This window comes from Amblyomma americanum, chromosome 3 (genome assembly GCF_052857255.1).
Source record: "Amblyomma americanum isolate KBUSLIRL-KWMA chromosome 3, ASM5285725v1, whole genome shotgun sequence".
NCBI classification, from domain to species: domain Eukaryota; kingdom Metazoa; phylum Arthropoda; class Arachnida; order Ixodida; family Ixodidae; genus Amblyomma; species Amblyomma americanum.
In genome coordinates, this window is record NC_135499.1 from 224,977,217 (window position 1) to 224,996,296 (window position 19,080).

At 45.6% G+C, this 19,080-nt stretch overlaps 2 protein-coding genes across 3 annotated transcripts in view; one reads left to right on the forward strand and one right to left on the reverse strand.

The window, feature by feature from the left end:
- LOC144126222 (lysosomal acid glucosylceramidase-like) lies at window positions 1–15,134 on the reverse strand. Of its 2 annotated transcripts, none has more exons than XM_077660267.1 (10): window positions 14,948–15,134; window positions 12,282–12,467; window positions 11,675–11,839; window positions 10,966–11,099; window positions 8,962–9,134; window positions 7,180–7,423; window positions 6,506–6,730; window positions 5,591–5,754; window positions 5,326–5,463; window positions 1–4,786 (listed from the first exon to the last, which is right to left on the reverse strand). In XM_077660267.1, exons 1-10 carry the CDS (start codon window positions 14,997–14,999, stop codon window positions 4,681–4,683), a joined length of 1,587 nt encoding a protein of 528 aa, XP_077516393.1. In that variant the 5' UTR covers window positions 15,000–15,134; the 3' UTR covers window positions 1–4,680. The 2 variants fall into 2 exon arrangements, with proteins under 2 accessions (XP_077516393.1, XP_077516392.1); XM_077660266.1 differs by having other exon boundaries at window positions 12,282–12,473.
- Window positions 9,996–19,080, forward strand: part of LOC144126225 (uncharacterized) — a 23,978-nt gene continuing 14,893 nt past the window's right edge. Inside the window, exon 1 of the mRNA XM_077660269.1 lies at window positions 9,996–10,906. Coding sequence (XP_077516395.1) covers window positions 10,835–10,906 — 72 coding nt within the window. The 5' untranslated portion in view covers window positions 9,996–10,834. The remainder of the gene's footprint in view (window positions 10,907–19,080) is intronic.

The following is a 19,080-nucleotide window of genomic DNA, read 5'->3' on the forward strand; positions in this document are numbered from 1 at the left end:
TTCGAAAATTTTTGTTGCGCACATGCTTGAGGTAGTAGGGGCTGAGGGGTGAGGAATTCAGCACTGCTAGTAATATTTTTCATAGCCTCCTGGCTGTCATAAAGGCTGTCATCACAGACATCACACTCCAGACACCATACTTATGCATCTCATCCCCGGGAAGTTTTAATCGACGACAAGACAAATGCCTCTTCCGATGATGACCCATTATCTCGTACTGCATTCTACATGACTCGACATCATGACCCAACCCGATTTTGTCCATTAGTCCACGCAAGCTCCGCACTACTTGCTGCTAACTGCGGTAACTTAATGTTATTTGTTTGTAACAGAAAATTTCTCTTATAATATAACAATAAAGAACCGTAATAACCGCACACGTGGCGAGTTCTTTCCCTTGGCGCTTATTTTAGCAGCAGCAAGAGTTCCCAAAACATTGCTCAGCTTTTCATGATTTTCAGTTTTTGCAGCGATATACGCTAAAATCAAGGTTTCCGGCCTTCATGAAGTAGTTCGGAGCAGAGGCTTGTCTATGACGCTGCAAACGATGCAAAAACTAGCCGCCATGTTTGAGAGCAGCTAGGCCCATTTTCAGTTCACCCCCTCTTTCCAACCATCCCCTCCCAGAGTTCGCCACATGTCCTCCCCTGCACTCCAGTCACTAAAATGCGTTGAAGAATTTTATTATTGTCACAAAGCAGGATCGCATTTTTGGTTTACTGTATAGTGTTCGTCGGCGCGGTCAACACGGGTATTGTCGGCGCACGTTTTTTTTTCGAGATTTTCGTGCGGTGCTTTGGTTCCCTGCAACTGCGACTACTCTCCACATGTCGCACACTATTCACGCACTCCCTCTTCTTCGGGTCGTCGCTGAGTTCAGAGATGTTTGCCTTCTCAGAACACTTCCACCTCTCTGAAGCCATTGTATCTATCTTGCGCATTACACGCAGCTCATGTTTTAGGTTTAGGGCGACATCACTCATACGCTCAACAGCACCAACCAAGGATATTGTCACCTTACATACGTACTATCTTGTGCCGTTGCTTAGCACTCCGAGTTAATTACCCGAGCCTACCCGAGTTACACGCCCTTACCCGATTTACCGTCGTAAGCCCGGGTAAGTTCGGAGGGAAGAGCCACATGGGTCGCACAATCGCCACCGGTGGCTGTGGCAAAAACATCCACCTGCCGGTGCAATGACGCATCGCTTAACCGCTGCGCTGGTAGTTCTATGAGGACTCGCTGCCATCTGTGAATGACCAATACTGCACATGTAAGCATCAACCCACTAAAGATATCACTTCATACCCTTTAGGCGGAGCTTACGTGATCTCTATAACTGAAGTATGAGCACCTGCTTTCGCACGTCTACTCGGTTTAACTTCGTCAAAGGCCTACCGATATTTTCCCCTACTCTGGCCTTAATAGCACCTTTCAAAAAGACCTCATATCTCGTAAATAAAAACAAAAGTGCTTAGAAGGGCAAGGATTAGGCTTTAAATTGGCTGACAGGGGAGTTGCAGCATATTACTGGCTTGGAACTTTAAAAAATTGGCGAACATTATATTTGTTCATGACGGATCCCTTCGGTGTCGAATAACAGTGCCTCGGCTGCGAACTGGTGAAGACAGTTCGTCCTGTCACTTTTCTTCGTACTCATGGGGAAAAGCACAGTGGTGCGAACTGACTGTTACGAACTGAACGTGCTCAGTGTGTTGGTTGTGCGAGGTTATCCAGGCTAGATCAGATGAGTTTAGCATAGTAGGAAAATTCGGCTTTTCTTGGTACTTTGAAAAGGGCTTTTTCCGCCTTTCCTATTTCTGTCTGAAAACTTCAACTACTCACCAGTACCTTTAAGATTTCTGTTTTCATTTTGCTTCACACATTGTCGTACTAAGAACTATGCGTAAGACAAGACAGCCTGTTGAGAGAATCGGTTCGCGCTATCCTTGGCAAGGCAAGATAACTATAGAGTCAACGCTGTGTCTTTTTCGCCTTGCCATGACCAGTCTGTAGCACTGTAAACTTCGGTTGTCGTAAGCAGTCTTTCTTCAGTCTATTTGGAACAGGGGAGGGCGAGAGTTCAAAATTTTACGAGACCAAGAGAATTCAACCTCTTTTTCCGGAGTACGCAGTCCACTGTACGAATTTTGTCTACATCCGTGCACATAGTAACAATCCATTCCTGTACTCAGAAACCAAATTAAATCAAATCGAATTTAGTTCTCCCGTATTTATTTTTTACCATTCATAATCACAACTTAATCTTAATCATAATCGCACTTAGGGCCGTAATTCAGGCCCAGAATCACGTTTCTTCGAAGCTGTGCAGTGCTGCTGCTTTTCAGCGATCATTGCTTCATGCTGCTGCGTCAGTTTTTGGTGCCAGCATTGCCGCGTCCAGTTTTCTCGGGCAAAATATTTGAAAATTGAAAAATGGTAAGACACTGTTATAGAAATATTCAAAAGTAATGGTTCATTATTCTTATATGCAGCAAATTCTTTCTTTTAAAGTGCGTTCTTCGAGAGCATCGAACAGTTAAGACTTCCAAAGAAAATCAATGGAGAACGCTTTTGACGATAGAAAAAACGTGAATAGAAAAAAAAAATTACAAGACTGGCGTCGGGTGATCTGCGGATATATTGATTGTTATAGTGAAACCGTGTGCATTATATGAAAAAAAATGCATTCATAAACTGTTTCTCGCTAAAAAATGTCTTTGTCCAGAATTGCTGGGTATGACAGAAAGCACGGGCTGAGCAGGACGTCTTCGCACTGTAGTGAAACATTTGCTGGACCATGAATGACAGCGCACTTCAAGTTTAAATTGAAGGTTTAATTTTGTAAAACACGTCACAGTGAGAAGTTATTATCAGGTACCTAGCATATATTTCTAAAAAGACGATTTATTTTGACTACAAGGGCCCATATTTATATGCTGCGCTGTTTATTGGGTTGCGTCGCTAAGCACACATGACTAAAGGGTACATTTCTAGCGCGAATAGTTTCGGCAGGACTGTTTCCGTAATTGCGGGCCATTCTACGAAATACGTGTATGGTGATATGGCGTTTCGTTATCCACGGAGGATGGGCGAGGGTGACATTATGATTTATTTCGAATTCCATTTCATTCTGATCATTGTAGCCCTTTAATAGCCCCATGTCAGCCCCATGTCCACGCTCTCGCTGAAATCAGGTAGGCAGACGGGCGGATGACAAGAATGGAACAAAATACGACTAAAAGAAGAATAGCTCAGCGACCTTGCATTCAGTGCATGCCTTTCATCTACAGCTTACGAACAAAATGAAACCACAAGTCAGGGCGAATTGCTCCGAGAAGACAATTGCTCCTAGAAGGCTTGACAAATAGGCGGGGCAAGGTGCGGCGCGTGGCAGCTAATCAGTGGCCGAACCATGCATCAAGAAGGCTCACACGTATAAACGGATCAATACTAGCTCGAACCCGTCACTTTGACAACCGAGATATGTTCCGCCACATACAATGACAGAACTCCCGACCAAGGACGCAGCGCTCTAACGCATCGGCATCTTAGTTTACTGGTTTCAGACGCAATTTGAACTGATGTGGCTCCGAACCGTGGGACATGTAGTATCGATGAGAGCTACGCGAAGAAATGTTTTTAAAGCAATTATTTCCGCAGGAAATAGTTCTCGCCAAAGTTTCGAACGCTATACTAATATCGGTAAAATCTGTGGGAATATTACATGGTGTAGCATGTTTCAAATTTTATAGGAAAATGTTTATGAAGAGCGTAATTTTTTTATTTCACATGTACCGAAAAGGAGAGATCACAGCCAGCGGCAAGCGAAAGATAGTTTCGCAACCATTGATGCAGATAATCAGGTTGATTTATGATTCCTTGAAATGTCCAGGAGTAAAATAGCTACCGCTGACCGAGCATCAAAGGTGATCACCTGAGAGTTATTCGTCCTGCATTGAAAAACTGGAGGGGACACTTAAGCTCAACCTTAAGTGCGTAATGCGACGCCGTCAGTGGGTTAATGCCCATATATGCGGAGATCATCCTCTAGTTAGCATCTATAGATACCTGGAACTCTTCATACCACTTCCGGCACAGTGGTGCAGCGGTTAAGCGATGCGCCACTGCCCTGCGATGGCAGCTGCTGCCACCGGTGGAATTTGTGCGATCCAGGTTGCTCCTCCCGACCCATCTCGCGTGACAAATGTTTAATTTAACCGCCACCTGCCACGGTGGGCAATTTGCTCGCAATCCGGTGTGCATGTTGCGTGACGTCACAAGGTCACGTGAGTTTGGTTGTCCATCTGCCGCCTAGGCTGCTCCTCGGGAGTTTTTCGCTCACAGCCAACGACGTCGACGACGACGACTCCGGCTTTTCTGCGACACGGGACCCTTAGCGCTGTAGCGTTAATATAACTCGCTCGGTGATAATTATGGCAACAAAGATGACCACGGCGCCTATGCGTTGAGTATGGAAGCCTTCCCTGTCTTCAAGAGGCTACAGAAGTGTGGCCAGTACTGCTGAAAATTTTGCAGGTTCTGAATTGTCGGTGTAAATGCGCCGTCATAAGCGGCAGAGCACAGTGCGACTTTCGACATCAAAGATGCTACGTATAAATATTCGCTGATGCAAAAGAAAGAGAAACAAGTCCATGAATTTTTATTAGCGCAATATCCTACGATTGCCAAATAAACGAATTTATCGATCTCTCACTGATGACCTTCTGAATGGTACCTGGCCGAGTGGCATCCTTGATCTTGAGCGTGAGTTTCTCGTCGCCTCTGAAAAATGAGAATGCAATAGTAATCAGTGTATGAGCATTGTAAACTTGTAGTTCCATTCTTCAAAAACGATCAGTAGAACGTGCTATGTAGGGATTTACAAAAAATAAAAAGGAAATGTACACTCACCTACCTAGAGTGTGTTTACAGCTGACATACACGCTTTTATGTTAGCTTGCGTTCCATAAAAATGGGTTTGCCAACTCATTGCCCATACCTCCAACTTCATTCTCGTTGCACAACCGTTTTAGCTTAAAGAAATTCTTTTTTTTTTCAGCGTATAACACGATGTCAGCCATTGTCTAGTCTGCGGATGCGAAGAACAACGTTCGCACAGGTTAAGCAAAAGTGAAAGAGACTTCAGTTTTAAGACCATAATATACCGCGATAGCGGGCGTTAGCAGGACCGCACACTCAGACATTTGTACTTAATATTGGTAGGTATCATACAGATACGATATACAAGATAAGCTCCGAAGCTTCCACTGCTGAACGCAAACGGGTGCCGGTCATCCGGAAACGCAAGGGCGGATGCTTACTTGTTCAGGACGATCACGACGACAGCTGAGTCTGGAGTCTTAAAGGCTGCATACTCGAGTTTACTTGCAGACCAGTGTCTAGGAAGTTCGTCGTTCAAGCCTGAGTCAATCCTGACGCTGCCTCTCTGAACGAATTTACTGCGGGAAGAAAGAAGACGTATTGTTATAATCGCTTTCGTTAAGCATATATAGCAGTGAAATTTTCTCAGCGATAGCAAGAACAAAGGACTCCGGTTTTAAGTCCTGGTGAATGTGACGAGCGTACCTGATGTGACCCAGAGCGTAGTACGTGGGCTGCTTGTAGAACTCTTGAGCAGAAGCGTTGACAATGATGGGTGAATCAACAAAATTTTTAGCCCAGTTGGGGCCGCCTTCTGTGCTTAGGGCGAGGTTCCAGTCCGTCCAACCGCTTACCCAATGATTGAGGTCCTATGAGGGTGCATTGAAGGAGGAGGAAAGGTATGTCAGAGGCATTACCTCGCCTGCAACAACGGCCCTTCAGAAAGGGTTATCCTACTTGGCGAGAAGCGACAGTGACATGCTAATGAGTGATGGAAAGCTGATCTTCAGCGATATCGTGCTTCGGGTAAAGACTCTTTCAAAGGCAGTAGCAGCCGTGGAGGCACGGGGTTAGAAAATTACTCCCACGGCCTTGGCTTCTGTGGCGCTCGGTTTACTATTATATACGCGCCCCAGTAGCGCCGCACGGATGAAAACATTTTATGCTGAGTCGCTTTAAAAAAAACTTTACAGTACAGTAATATATGAAACATCAATTATTTCCCCACTCTGGGCAGTTAGTGGCTTCGCGCTTGCATCTGAGCACACGAAGTGCAGTGTTCTCTCTTAGAAGTGGTATTTTTACACTTAATGTTAAATCATTGTTAGTTCCAAACAAACCAAAAGAACAAGGCCTCATATCCACTGCTCTCAGATGGGACGAACAAAAGACACTGATAATTGGGCAGCGGAAAAAGAAAAAGAGCTTTTGTGCGGATAAGGCTTGGCACAAATCTGGTTATTCGCTGCTGAACCAAAGGCCAGGTCACCTTTAGCAAAATTAGCGGAATTTAAAGCATTTCTTTGAGCCTATACACGCCACTTAAACGCAAGTCGCCACTTTGTTTGGACTCGTAGCAGTACACGCAATGATTTTAGTACCCGGGGAACAAAGCCTTACCTCTAGTATGTCGCTGGCGTATCGCTCGGCGCGTTCCCAGCTCCCTAGGATGACCCTATCCTTGTCCATAAAAGAGTTGCCAGCACAGGCTTCGGTGCCGAGAAGGAACTTGTCCGGGTATCTTTCATGGACCTTGTCCACGACCCAGGGGCCGACAAAGCTGTCAAGGTACCAGTGGAGCGCTACTCCGTGCACGTATTTGGAAGCTTCATGATCTCCCAGCACCTGTGCAGTGATGGAAACGCTGCTTTGAGACATTACAAACCTTAACTGCGCAATAGGGCATGCCTTTAGGCTTAATCAGAAACCACTTTACAGCTTTGAGGCTGAAGGAAGTGGCTTTGCATGAATCCCAGTCACGACAGAAAAAAAATAACAGGGTGGGCACACATGTGGAGTAGTAATTCAGTAAATAATTCGAATCTCGCTTTGTTTACTGCTTTTCTCACTTACCGCTCACGTATGGTTGGATGTCCTGGGATGCAACGCTTGAGCCATAACGACATGCGAGAAAACTTAGAACGCAGTAGTGTTTAAATGTACACACTGAATTCTTCGCAACCTTCCCAGTTATATGATCCTTGACTGCGTGTTTTCAACTGCGCTTGTCCTTGTAATTAGGAGTGCGGACAGGTACGGAGTATCCAGGTGATCTCAGCAACACTGTAGCTCACCACGTCTGCCCAGTGAGGAAGAACGATGCGGTTATCGTCCAAGACCATAATCTGCAGCTTGTTCGGTCCATACCCAGCCTCAGCCAGTGCCGGCCCCAGATCGAGCTTGACGAAGTCTCTTTGCGTGGCCGGGGTGAAGCCCAAGGTCTGGATCGGGAATCCCGGTATGAAGCCCGTCGTAGGCTCGTTCTGTGTCGTCAGTGCCCAGATCGGAACGCCGTGACGCTCATACTCTTGCACGAACCTAAAGAAGCACGAGAGAGCTACCAGATGTTTTCAGGCTATCAATGCACTTGCAGGTGTTCGCAACTCCTTAAGCGTGTCCTGCATTTAACAGTCTTAGTTCAAGCAGAGCAGATCAAAGGATTGGCGAGGACGCAGAACAGACCGTACAGTCAAGTGTTGAATGTGACGTCGAATCAGAGCTTGTGCGGGGGACCGTGCTTCATACCGCGTGGGCACGAAGAGAGTGAAAGGTTTTATATTGTGCACAGTAGCATCCCAAATGTTTTGGTGTGTCAAACAATTGTCTTGAGGGGTATCTTTGGTTACACCACCATGAAGCCTTTCACCGCAGGGGATTAAATGTGACATTCACAAGGCTGTTTGAACGCGTGCATATGTAAGGCCGATTCGTCAGTTGATGTCGCCTTACCTGCCACAGGACTGGCTACTGTAATTGTCTAGAAAAATGAGAAATAGGTAAACAAAAACCAATCATATACGTATAAGGACGTTGTACTAAGAGTGCTTTGGAAATCCGGGGGGAGTTTTGCACAGCTTCTCTGTCGCATAACTGTGGTTCATATGGAAACCACAGTTATGCGAGAGAGAACTGCCCGCGGCATTTCTTTTTTAGCGGTAGCCATTGGGTATCATTTTGCTCGCCCCTACTTGTAATTGTGCGGCCTTCGCATGGTGGCTAATAACGCAGCACGCTACCTTTAGAGAAAAAAAATTTTTGAAACCACTCCAGTTCTTTACTTCTTACGCGACATTTTAACAGTTGTCTTACGAAATCAGACCGATGATGCCAACTTCTAATAGTTTCATTATGATTACTCCGCAATTTTAGCTTATCTTGGACGTCTATTCTATATACGTTAAACTGGACACGCACATTTGATTTTGTAGGCCGCGCTTAGTGCGAATTAGTCACTGTTTGCTTCTTCCGTTCATCTCGACTTTTTTTTTACCGATTTACTTTCCAGATTGTCATAATGAAAATAAACAGCCACCTTAAATTCCTTGCAGGACAATCCCCGCCCCAATCTCCGATTATTCATACTCTTAAGCTGTTGTGACCATCAAATCCGACAAAATTTCTTTTACTCTCTGCCGCACATTGGCCGAGATTTGCTTCTGTTGAAATCAAGTTTAATACACTGAACGACAATCGAGTATTTGATTTGTTTATTACATGTTGCATCAATGTTGCTTTCCTCCTTTTTACTACCACTAACCTATCTTAATTTCAAGTTCGTTATCTAATTCACACTGGCCGCCTCTTCTTCTCATTGATGCCCATCTCAACTTCCTTTCCACGCCACGGTACGCTGTTCTCAATTTGATTTCAAGTGCTTTTTTTTTCAAGTGATTTCAATTTGATTTCAAGTGTCCTATGCACTGGCATATGAAGATTCTTGTATACAGAGCTTCAAACGCTTGCTATTCTGAAGAAAGGTCGAGGCATTAACGATCTGAGCACTTTCGCCCTAACCGCACAAGCAAATCAACTTCATGTGACAACAACTTTGGGGAATATGAGTGCATATACAGTACCTGACGTAGTACTTCGCCCAGGACTTGTAGTAGGGGCCTCCAGGCTCACCCTTGAGGACCCCTTCTCCCTCCAGCTTGTTGCTAGTCTTCATCCATGCGGGGCTGCTCCACGAACTTCCGAAGAACCAGATGGGATCGCTCGACAGAGACATGGCCTTCTTGATGTACGGGATCTGCGAAGCATTCGAAGTTAGTTCTGCTGAGCGGATTTCTAAGATAATAAAATGGTTTGATTGCCCAGTTGTGGCACTGTGAAAAGAAATTGGCCACTTAGCAGGAGTGAGTTTGAGTATCTCAATGGCGTTAAGGAGAGTAGCAGACAGCGCTTTGAAAACCGTAGGAATGCGCTCTTAAGGTCCACCGTCCAAAGAAAAAGGCCACAATCATGTTGCATCGCTGTTAAAAAGCACGTGAGCTGTCCCACGTAGTCATGCATACCGAGCCGATGCATATAGGCTGCTGTCTTCTCGTGAAAACATGCCTTTAACTGCGCTATTCTCGGTGTTGAAATTTGCTTACTGGGCCATTAATGTCTACACAGGACACAAAAACGCACGAAGTGCATTTCTTTGAACAGTAAGAAGTCAAAGCTGCCGTCATAGAGGAGTGAAAATACAGGAGAGGCTTCATGCAACCCAGATGCATTGTAAAAGCCGTGGCATGTTTCATTGCTAAGCCTACTAAAAGATACACATGATTTTTGCCACCGAGATGTTTACTATGCAAAGATTAAAGCCCGAACCCTGTATAAGTTCTCTACCTGACCAGCTGAGCACCAGCGCCTGTCCGTGCTGTGACTTTTCAGGCTCCGACCTTTACTTGGCTGACTTGTCTCGATGCACGTGGTTACCTAGTGGTCCTGGGACAAAGGCCCGGCGTGGCGCGCATGAGTGATAATATTGGAAAGAGAAAGAAACTTTAACCTAATGATTAACTTCCGCTGTAGCTGTAGCAACGGCGGAGCAATACACGGTGTTCCTTTGTTTGGTTTATGGTTTGGTTAATGGGGTTTAACGTCCCAAAGTGACTCAGGCTATGAGGGACGCCGTAGTGAAGGGCTCCGAAAATTTTGACCACCTGGGGTTCTTTAACGTGCATTGACATCGCACAGTACACGGACCTCTAGAATTTCGCCTCCATCGAAATTCGACCGCCGCGGCCGGGATCGAGCCCGCGTCTTTCGGGCCGGCAGCCGAGCGCCATAACCACTCAGCCACCGCGGCGGCACCAGAGTGTTCATTTGTATTCACTGTAATTACAGAAGGCTACGGCCGTTAGCCAGGATAATAGCTGGCTTCGAAATACATCCTAGTATGTCGGCCTTATCGGAGACTGAGTGTGTTGTGGTTATATCAAGCAACAATAGCAGATTACTTTTTGGTTTTAATTTAGAGATTCTCTGGCAAATATACCACTCATTTTTCATAATAATGAGAATATATTGCAGGCGCCTAACCCTTCGGCATCATCCAAATCCAGAAAAGCGTTAAAGAGGAGAGCTATTATAGTTCTAAGTGACAGAACAGAGCGCTGGCCTGCGGAACTAGAAATATAACTTGCGAGAACGTTTCTTCCTGTGTTTGTCTGTCTGCGATGTACGCAGTACGCACCAACTAGCCTGCAAAAACGTTCTCGCAAGTTGTATTATAGTTCGCCTTGAAACCCATTCCTCAGCCTGCCACGCTATACTTGGTTGAAAGAGGAAGACATATTGTTCGAAGGGACGCCTATTTCTGTACCCGCGTCTCCAACAGACCAGTTAAAACCGCCGAACTAAGACACGCCGGCGTAATAGTAGGACCAGAATGTAATGGAGAGACTTGCGACCACGTGGTAAGAGCGCGGGTATGATGTAATTAATGAGTTGTCTGTTATGAACAGCGCCACGGAAGCAGCCAAAGCCTGCTGTTCGTGCAAGTGCAGTCAACAAGGAAGAAAGTCACAAGTGAGTGCGAAGACCTTGTTATCAAATGAGCGCTGAGTCTCTGTCGTTTTCGCCAGTACCTTGAGATCAAAGTCTTCTGTAGCAAGAGTGAAGTTAGACAGGTTGAAGTCTCCAGGCGAGTCGTCGTAGGTGTACTTTCGCGCCGAGAAGTCACAGCTTGCCAAAGGAATCCTTCCTATGGTATATCCAAGCCCTGCAGCCAGATGGTGATATTACATATTTGTTATATACTCGGGATGCAGCCTCAAACAGTTTAAAAACGCGCTGTTTCTTTTTTGCAACTATAGATGGTAGCATGCAGGGGCCATTCACAAAAATAAGTAATTAATACAGAAACAAAGAGCAAGCAGGCAAAATGCACCAACGTTGGATCGTCTGTTTTACTGAGTGTATGAGCAGATCCTGTTCGATTGCTTGTGAGCCTTTGTAACAAGCAGTAGCCGCTGATCATCACTAGAAAGCAGATCTAAAGGTAAATGTCATGTTAGTAATTTTTGGTTTTGATAAAGGATAACTTGAATGCTTCGGATAAATTAGGAAAAAGGCTCAATGGCTTACAGTTGCTGTCCTGCGATCACTGTTTGTGAACTAAAAATATGCGAAGAAAGTTAAAAGACAAGAAAACAGAAGTCAAGCCATCTACAAAAACTCATCTAAACTAAGCGCACGACCTTATAATCAACTGTTGATGATGACATCGAGCTAATGATAAATCGCAGGAAATGTTTCTCTTTCGCAGATCACTCGCATCTTATAGGTTTAGGTTACCCTGTTTTGAGTAGTACGACCTCAGGATGTCATATTGCATGTTGCTGGGAAGGGCCTTGACGTTGATTCCAGTTGCGTCGGTGAAAGCGCCGCCAAAGCCAAATACCTTCTGGTACGCCTTCGAAGAGTTCACTATGAGCAGTGATGCGTCATTGTTTACGAAACCTGTACAAAGGTGAAACGATTGAAAAACATTTAAAGCGTACAGCGCAGAAACGGTACAGGACTTGCTACTAACAACAGTATCCAGGCGCAGGACTGGGCTATTTCTTATCTGCAGAAATGTAAATATTAATTTTTCTATGAAACTGAGACTGCCAATATGAGAGCCGTTTAATATCTATTACAGGCCATAAGCACCATAAGCATCAGTATGGTACTAAAGGCGCGCACTGCAGCCGTAAATGGCGCACATATAGCAAAAAAATAAAGGCGGACTGATTGCTAATTTTACTCTAAACTGAAATAAAACCCAGTGTGACAGCAAATATGTAAAGCTAGAAGATCGAGGCGTCAGTATTTTTTGCGAGTTAAGCGCTAGATGCATGCAAATCGGTCAGTAAGATTCTGGAACAGCGGCTCAACGGAAGGTACTGAAGGAACTGACCAGATCCTTCACTGAAAGGAATCGTGGTCTTGGCGAACCGAAGGCCGGCCTTGTTACTCTCGAAGGCAACCGCGGATCCACTGGGCAGTGGACCGATGTCACCCACATACTCGCAGTACGTCGCGTTGCAGACGCACACGACGCTGCCTCGGCCATAGTCCCTGCGCTGGCATCCGACGGCTGCGCCTGTGGCTGGGAACGCAGGCTCTTTATTAAAATACTGAAAATCTGCACCTTACTGAAAGAAAACCGTTATTATATGATAATGACCAGACGAGAGCAAATACTCTTCTGAGAAGCCTACACACAAATGGATCGTTTTAAATGAAACGTATTCAGGATGCTTATAAAAATTGGTCTATAGACAGTCTGTAGACTCGTTATAGATCTACTGCCTTTCTATAGATAATTATTTTTGTCTATCCATAGTTTGTTGACTGTCTATAGACAAAAGTCTACAAAGAGTACATGGTCATAAATCTATAGATTGTCTATAGACTGTCTAGGGGATTTGTATTGCCTACAGATTGTTCTCTAGTGTTTCTCTATAGAGAGTGTATAGAGTTTAGAGAGAGACGTCTATGGACAATCTATAGACTGTCTAAAGAAATTTTTGTAAGGAATATCGCCCGTACTGGCTGAAGCTTATTTGTATTGAAAGTTAGAGGGAAATTTTGTTGTTGTACTGCGGACACTTACACACGAGAAGCCCGTTTTTGGCACTTTGGGGGGCTGAAAACTAATAGCTATGGCGTACGGTGGCGAGTAAAAGAATATTGGCACAATTGACCGACGACGGGGGCGGCGGAAAAGAATTATTTGCAGACGATGGCTCTCTGCTGAACCATATCCAACATCCTCTGACAAAAATTTTGAACATCGGACAATTGTAAGATACTCTTATGGAAATATTGAAGGTAATGGCCCATTCTTTTGATATGAAGCAAAATCGTTCCTTTAAAATGTTTCCAGCCATCGGAATGAACAGGTAAGACTCCCATAGGAAACCAATAGGGAACGTTTTTATGATAGAAAAAATATTAATAGAAAAAATGCAAGACTGCCGTCGGCTGATCTGCGAATATATTCATTTTTATATCGAAATCTTGCACTATATGAAAAAATTGCATTCATAAACGGTTTCCCGCTCGAAAATGCTTTTGTCCAGAGTTGTGAGAATTGTGAGAAGAGGAAACGGCCTAGCCCTCTCATTAACAATGTTTCGTGAGCTCCAGTGATTACTCTGTTCTGATGATTGGCAACTTTGGCGAATCGTTTTACTTGTGATTGTACCATAGCATGTTCTCTGAAGCCCTGCAAAAGTATTTTGGCCTGGCCCATTAATTGCGTGTCTTATAGCGCTGAAAAAAATTCGTTTCTTAAGCTCTGGAGCTGCAATTCAGAATCTGGATAAAAAAAAATCGCTTAACTCTTTGCCCTTTCAAACACGACGGAAGGAACCGAGAAGTGGAGTACGTCGGATTTAATAATTTCTTTAAATAATAGGTTTGATGTTTTGTAATGTTCATTTTTCGTCGAATACGTAGATAAAACGCGACAAACTGCACCGATGACAATTTTGAGGGCACACAGGCCATGCCAATTGCCGCGGTAGCTTAGTGGCTTTTCATTTCGGCTGCTGAGCCCAAGTTCGCGTGATCGAATCCGGACCACTGCTGCCGCATTTCGATGGAGGCGAAACGCAAAACACCCGTGTGGTATGCAGTGTCAGCGCACGATAAGGAGACCAAGCGGGCGAAATTTTTCATACGTTCACGAGAAAAGTCAGCGTCCATCTGTCCGTGTCATGAAAAAGCGCGTGACCCACCTACCACGACAGAGATCATCTGACCTTGTTACGTCATCACAAGCCTGCCCACCGTGGTAGGTGCCAACCTGTCCACCGGGTTGTGAACAACCTGCCCCCCACGGTCGGTGACGATTAAAATATTTCAATTGCATTCAGTTATATTCAAACACTTTGGTCGAAAAGAAAATGGTAAACTATAGTATGACCAATTCCGCATACACTTGTATGTAGGCAAAACCTAGACAAAAGAGAAGAAGCAGTTGCGCAGGAGGGATCACTATGTTATCGCAATGTGCAGTCATGGACAAAAGTTTTCGGGTTGCGGGTACGAGGAAATAAAATTATTTTTGCGCAGCCGAGTAATCAAAAACATTGAATCAAGAGGGGGCATGTAAATTAGGTTAGGTTAAGCGTCGTCCAAGTTTTCCCGGTGACCTCCATTTCGGCGTATCTCACAGTCCATGTGCGGATTGGAGGCGTTAAATCTACATAACGTACCACTCCAATGCCACGAGTACGAAGAAAAATCAGAGGTAAAGGCTTAAAAACCAGGTGGTTTAAAACTTAAAACCAGGTGGTCTAAGGGCTTAAAAACCAGGCTTAAAAACACACGCACATATACACACACACTCTCTCTCTCTCTCTCTCGCAAACAAACGAACTAAAACTGGTTCAGGTTCAAAAGGTCCCTAAAAACGTGGTTCAGACACTGGCTTGCTACTGAATGATGCTGAAATAATGCTGCTTAGCTGCGACATGTTTGCGATCGTTGTTGTTTACAAAGCAATTTCTCTGTGCTTAACACTCGTTGCGCTTTGGCTTTCCTCGGTTTCTCGGGGATAATGCACTCACTCACCTGATATTAGCGCAGCGAGTGCAGCGGCTGCGATGAGGAGGCTCTTGCCCATACGTCACGACGCTTCCAGAGGGGAGTCCCGAAAGCGAAGAGTCGAGTCTTCTTGAACCGAACCATGTGCCCAGGAAAGAGTCTTCCCTTATCCTATATACGATAGGGCCGTGCGGACGGGGTGATAAGGTTGGATCTTTGAAAGCAAAAACAGAGCTCCTATCAGTCAAAACGAAGTCATAACGAATCACGCCTCGCTGCCAGGCAGACACGCCGCACCTGCATAGGGGCGTGTTTGGCTGCTTGAAAAGCTGAGAAAAAGAAAAGGATTGCCGCTATTTCTGGAGCGGCAGAGCGAAATAAACTGCGAGCACTATAAGGTGTCAGAAGCCTGTGTCGCGTGCGTGACATTTGTAGAACAGGCAGCGTTAAGCAGAATCCCCGCAGCAGTGTTAGTGATGAGGTCTTCATGAGAAAATGAGCGGTAACTGTCTAGCCAAGAGTGCGCACCTCTGTAAGAAACATCAGTAAAATGGAAGCTGGGCGACCTCACGTCACGCTAGTAACTTTCTGCGGGGTGCAGCAGGAACGCCCATAAAACGGCTATGAACATGGAGACATTAACGCGATAACGTTAAATGCTCCGTTCACCAGAAAATTCGGTGCCGGCGTGTGTCGACGACGGCGTTGTGAGCGAAAAATGTCGAGCATGACTCTGTCAGGTGGGGCCCAGAGAGCAACCTAGGAGGCAGGTGGGCCACCTTTGGGTTACGTGACCTTGCAGCGTCATCACAACCTGGCCGCCGGATAGTGAGAAAACTACGCACAGCCGCAGGTGGCAGTTAAATTAATGATAGGTCGCTCGGGGTAGAACAACCTGGGCCACACAAGGCCCACCGCTGGGAACACCTGCCATCGCAGGGTGGTGGCGCAACGCTTAAGCGCGGCACCAGTGCGCCAGGAGGGGTATATGAGGACTCCCAGGGATCTATGAATGTGAAGTAGAGAGTGACCTTCTGCACATAGGGGAATTAACCGATTACGCTGTCGCGTCATTCCCTTAAGGCGGAGCTTAAGTACGCCCTGCAATTTTTTTTAACATTATAAACGTTGCAGCGGGAATTTCGGCCGATCAGTGGTGTGGATATATGCCATTTTTTTATTTAAGGACACGAACAACATCAGTCGCGACGCCTCCCGATTCATGGCTGGCAACCAGTGATGGCACATACTGCCAGACGCCTTGAAAAGCAATAACTCTCACACTCAGAATAATTATCTCGCTGTGTGGTAACGGAAGGCGTTGAAAGTTTGTGGCAGAAGAGAGAAAGCAAAGATAAGGCACTACTATCTGGGGAATGCGTTATCTGTCTGCCGCGGGGGCTTGAACCATTCAACCAACCTGTTTTCGTGTCTGTGTGGTTACGCCACGTACCCACTGGACACTGCGAACGCCCCTGCGTTGAACGACGCGGCGGAGACAGCACTCTAGTCGTTATCGGTCGAGCTAAGAATAAGGTCCTGATGGTCGGTGCTTGCTGCTGCGGTGCTGCCATTGCTGTTCAGCACCGAAAGGTGTTGCATTGCGCCTCCATGTGATTTCGCATAAATGATCACTATTCGCCGGCTTACTAGACTGCATGTAACAGGCGCTGTGCTAATTTCGACGGTGTAAGCAAACTTACACGGAATTACTAAGGATGCATTTGGCGATTTAAGTTCAGTAAGTTCAGTATTTAATAACGAAATATCAGCGACGCTCGACTTAAAGCCGGCTGATGGATGCGCAGGCTGTGCGTAGCTTAGCCGTACCTTGTAGACGACTCGCTTGGGCCGGCTGGGAAAGGGGGGGGGGGGGGGGGGGCACATAAGGTCCGCTTTAGATTTTTGCCGCAACAGCGGTGTGGGTTAATTCCCATGTATGCAGAATGTCATTTTCTACTTAATATTCATAGATCCCTGGGAGTCCGCATATACCCTTCCTGGCGCAGCGGTGCATTGCTTAAGTGATGCGCCTCTACCCTGCGATGGCAAGTGTTCCGAGCGGTGGGCCTTAGTCGTAGGGTGTTAGAAATTGTGGTACGGGCTGTGGGCTCCTTACAAAAGCTCGTCCTGTCAACTGGGCGTAGTCAAGAGTATCCGGCATTGCGATATTCGATAAGCCCCTAGTGCGCTCGCTGCTATCGCCGTCAATGAGTTGTTCGATTCTTTGCAGGCACAGGTTCGCCCAACAAACAGTTCACTTGAGTATCACGCCAGCCTGCGCTTATTTTGTCTACAATTCCGTCCGTGTCTGCCGAATCAACTACGTGAAAATAGAACCATTCATTTTCATACTATTCGGCCTAGTACACACCTGGTAGTGGGGGCTCGTGTGCTAGAAAGTAAAACCGTCGGTGCCCCTTCACCAAAGTACCTTCCGGCACCATTTTTATAAACACGACAGATAATAAAGCACCTTACTGACGCTGATACTAACGTCCCCGGTACCATCATTTCATGCATTCGAGTTTTCTTCGTTAACTAACCTCTGCGCTTTCAGAATTCGGTAGTGCTCTCTTGTTTTATCTATGTGCTTGGGTGAATGTACATTTTTTGTAACAAACTGTTCTTATTGCATACTTTCTACCGCTTTTCTTGGTTGACTTGCTCGATTATTTTGTTTCAACAAGAGCTAAATGTGTATGTAAATTCAGCGTTTTTGCGTCTCTAGCCGTTACCTGTCACAGTTGATGTGAGAATTCTAAGAAGCTGATATTTTTTTTTCTTTCTAACCACATCCGTCACTCTGCGTGGAAGTTGCTGGGATATAAACTAAATAAATGAATTGTAATAGCTGTACCGGCTGCACCAGAATACGTACTGAAAAGGGTGATATACCGATGACACCTCATCATGGCTATGTCAACAGCACGAATGGGTAGATACTTTTGTACGTTCTTAGTTGAGATAGTCGGAAGTTTTGCTCCCCTTATTTCGAACGGGAAGACATAAGCAAATACACTTAGGACGGGCACAACCACTGGTGCCTCACACCCATGAGCGTGCTGGTTAAGGCAGAGGCGTTTCGAGTCTTCGACCACTCCCACACTAAATTTCTGACCAGTGCATTTGCACACAGCAGAATGAGCCATGAAAATTAGAACTGTGTTTTGTTATCACGTGCGCAAGAAGTAAAGGGATACTAATGGACTACGCGCTAAAAGGTGGAGAAATTGCCGACATCAATAAGGTAAGGCTAACCCCACCTCCTACTAACGCAACCAAAAACAGACCAACGAACCCACCCGTCAATAGCACGCCTTGGGTGCTCCTTGCGATCGTTACAGGTGTCGCTGCCTAAACGCTTGCGTTGTCCCATCGGGCAACGCATTATGTCGTAGGTCGTCCTTGTCTTATGCTGAGCTACAAATATTTATCCGGTCCTGACCTGTTCCGGATCAGGCCTTAGGGCGCGTGAGCTGCAGCAGCCTTTTCTATAAGCGTGCTGTAGCTTGCAGGGATTTTATTACTTCAGACGAACTCGGCGCCATAGTAATTTACTGCTTCATGCTCACCTGCGAACGCAGCAAGAAAATCTACCGGGTGCACTTAAGGTCCTCCGTAAGTAGGGTTAATGCGAAAGAATGGTAACTCCCAATAATCGTCGGCTACTTTTCCCGCCTTTAAGAGCAGCGCAGCCCTGTGCTCTCGCGCTCCCGGTTCTGGCCACTCCACTCTCTCCTCTGCTCTTCTAGCTCCTCCTCTATCTTTTCCCGGGCCTTTGCCATTTTCCCACGCTTTCGATGTTTCCGCGCGCCTTCAGTTTGGTTTCTCGCGCTTTTGATGTTCCCTGTTGCTTTGGCGTGGTTTCCTGCTCTTTTTGGTATTTTCCTGCACATATTACTATTGGTTAAGTACACCAAGTACTAATTAACGACTATTAAATAGTAATTAGGTTTCAGTAAATATTAATTAGCGTATGAAAATTTTCGGTCAACCTTGCTTTTGTATTAGTTATTGACCATTAAATATTTTACTAATCAGTACTCAGGGCCCGCTATTTATCATTTAAGTTTGTTGACTATCATCTATTAACTATCTACATCTATTGACTGCCGTCAACTGTATTTGACAATCTAGTGGCTGACCCTGTGACGTCA

Excerpts from the sequence above, each read along its gene's own strand:
- LOC144126222 (XM_077660266.1), bottom strand. The coding sequence starts at position 14,999 with ATGGGCAAGAGCCTCCTCATCGCAGCCGCTGCACTCGCTGCGCTAATA. Across the intron at positions 6,731-7,179 it reads TTCCTCACTGGGCAGACGTG|GTGCTGGGAGATCATGAAGC; the intron begins GTGAGCTACAGT and ends ATCACTGCACAG. Across the intron at positions 5,755-6,505 it reads ACGCCAGCGACATACTAGAG|GACCTCAATCATTGGGTAAG; the intron begins GTAAGGCTTTGT and ends GCACCCTCATAG.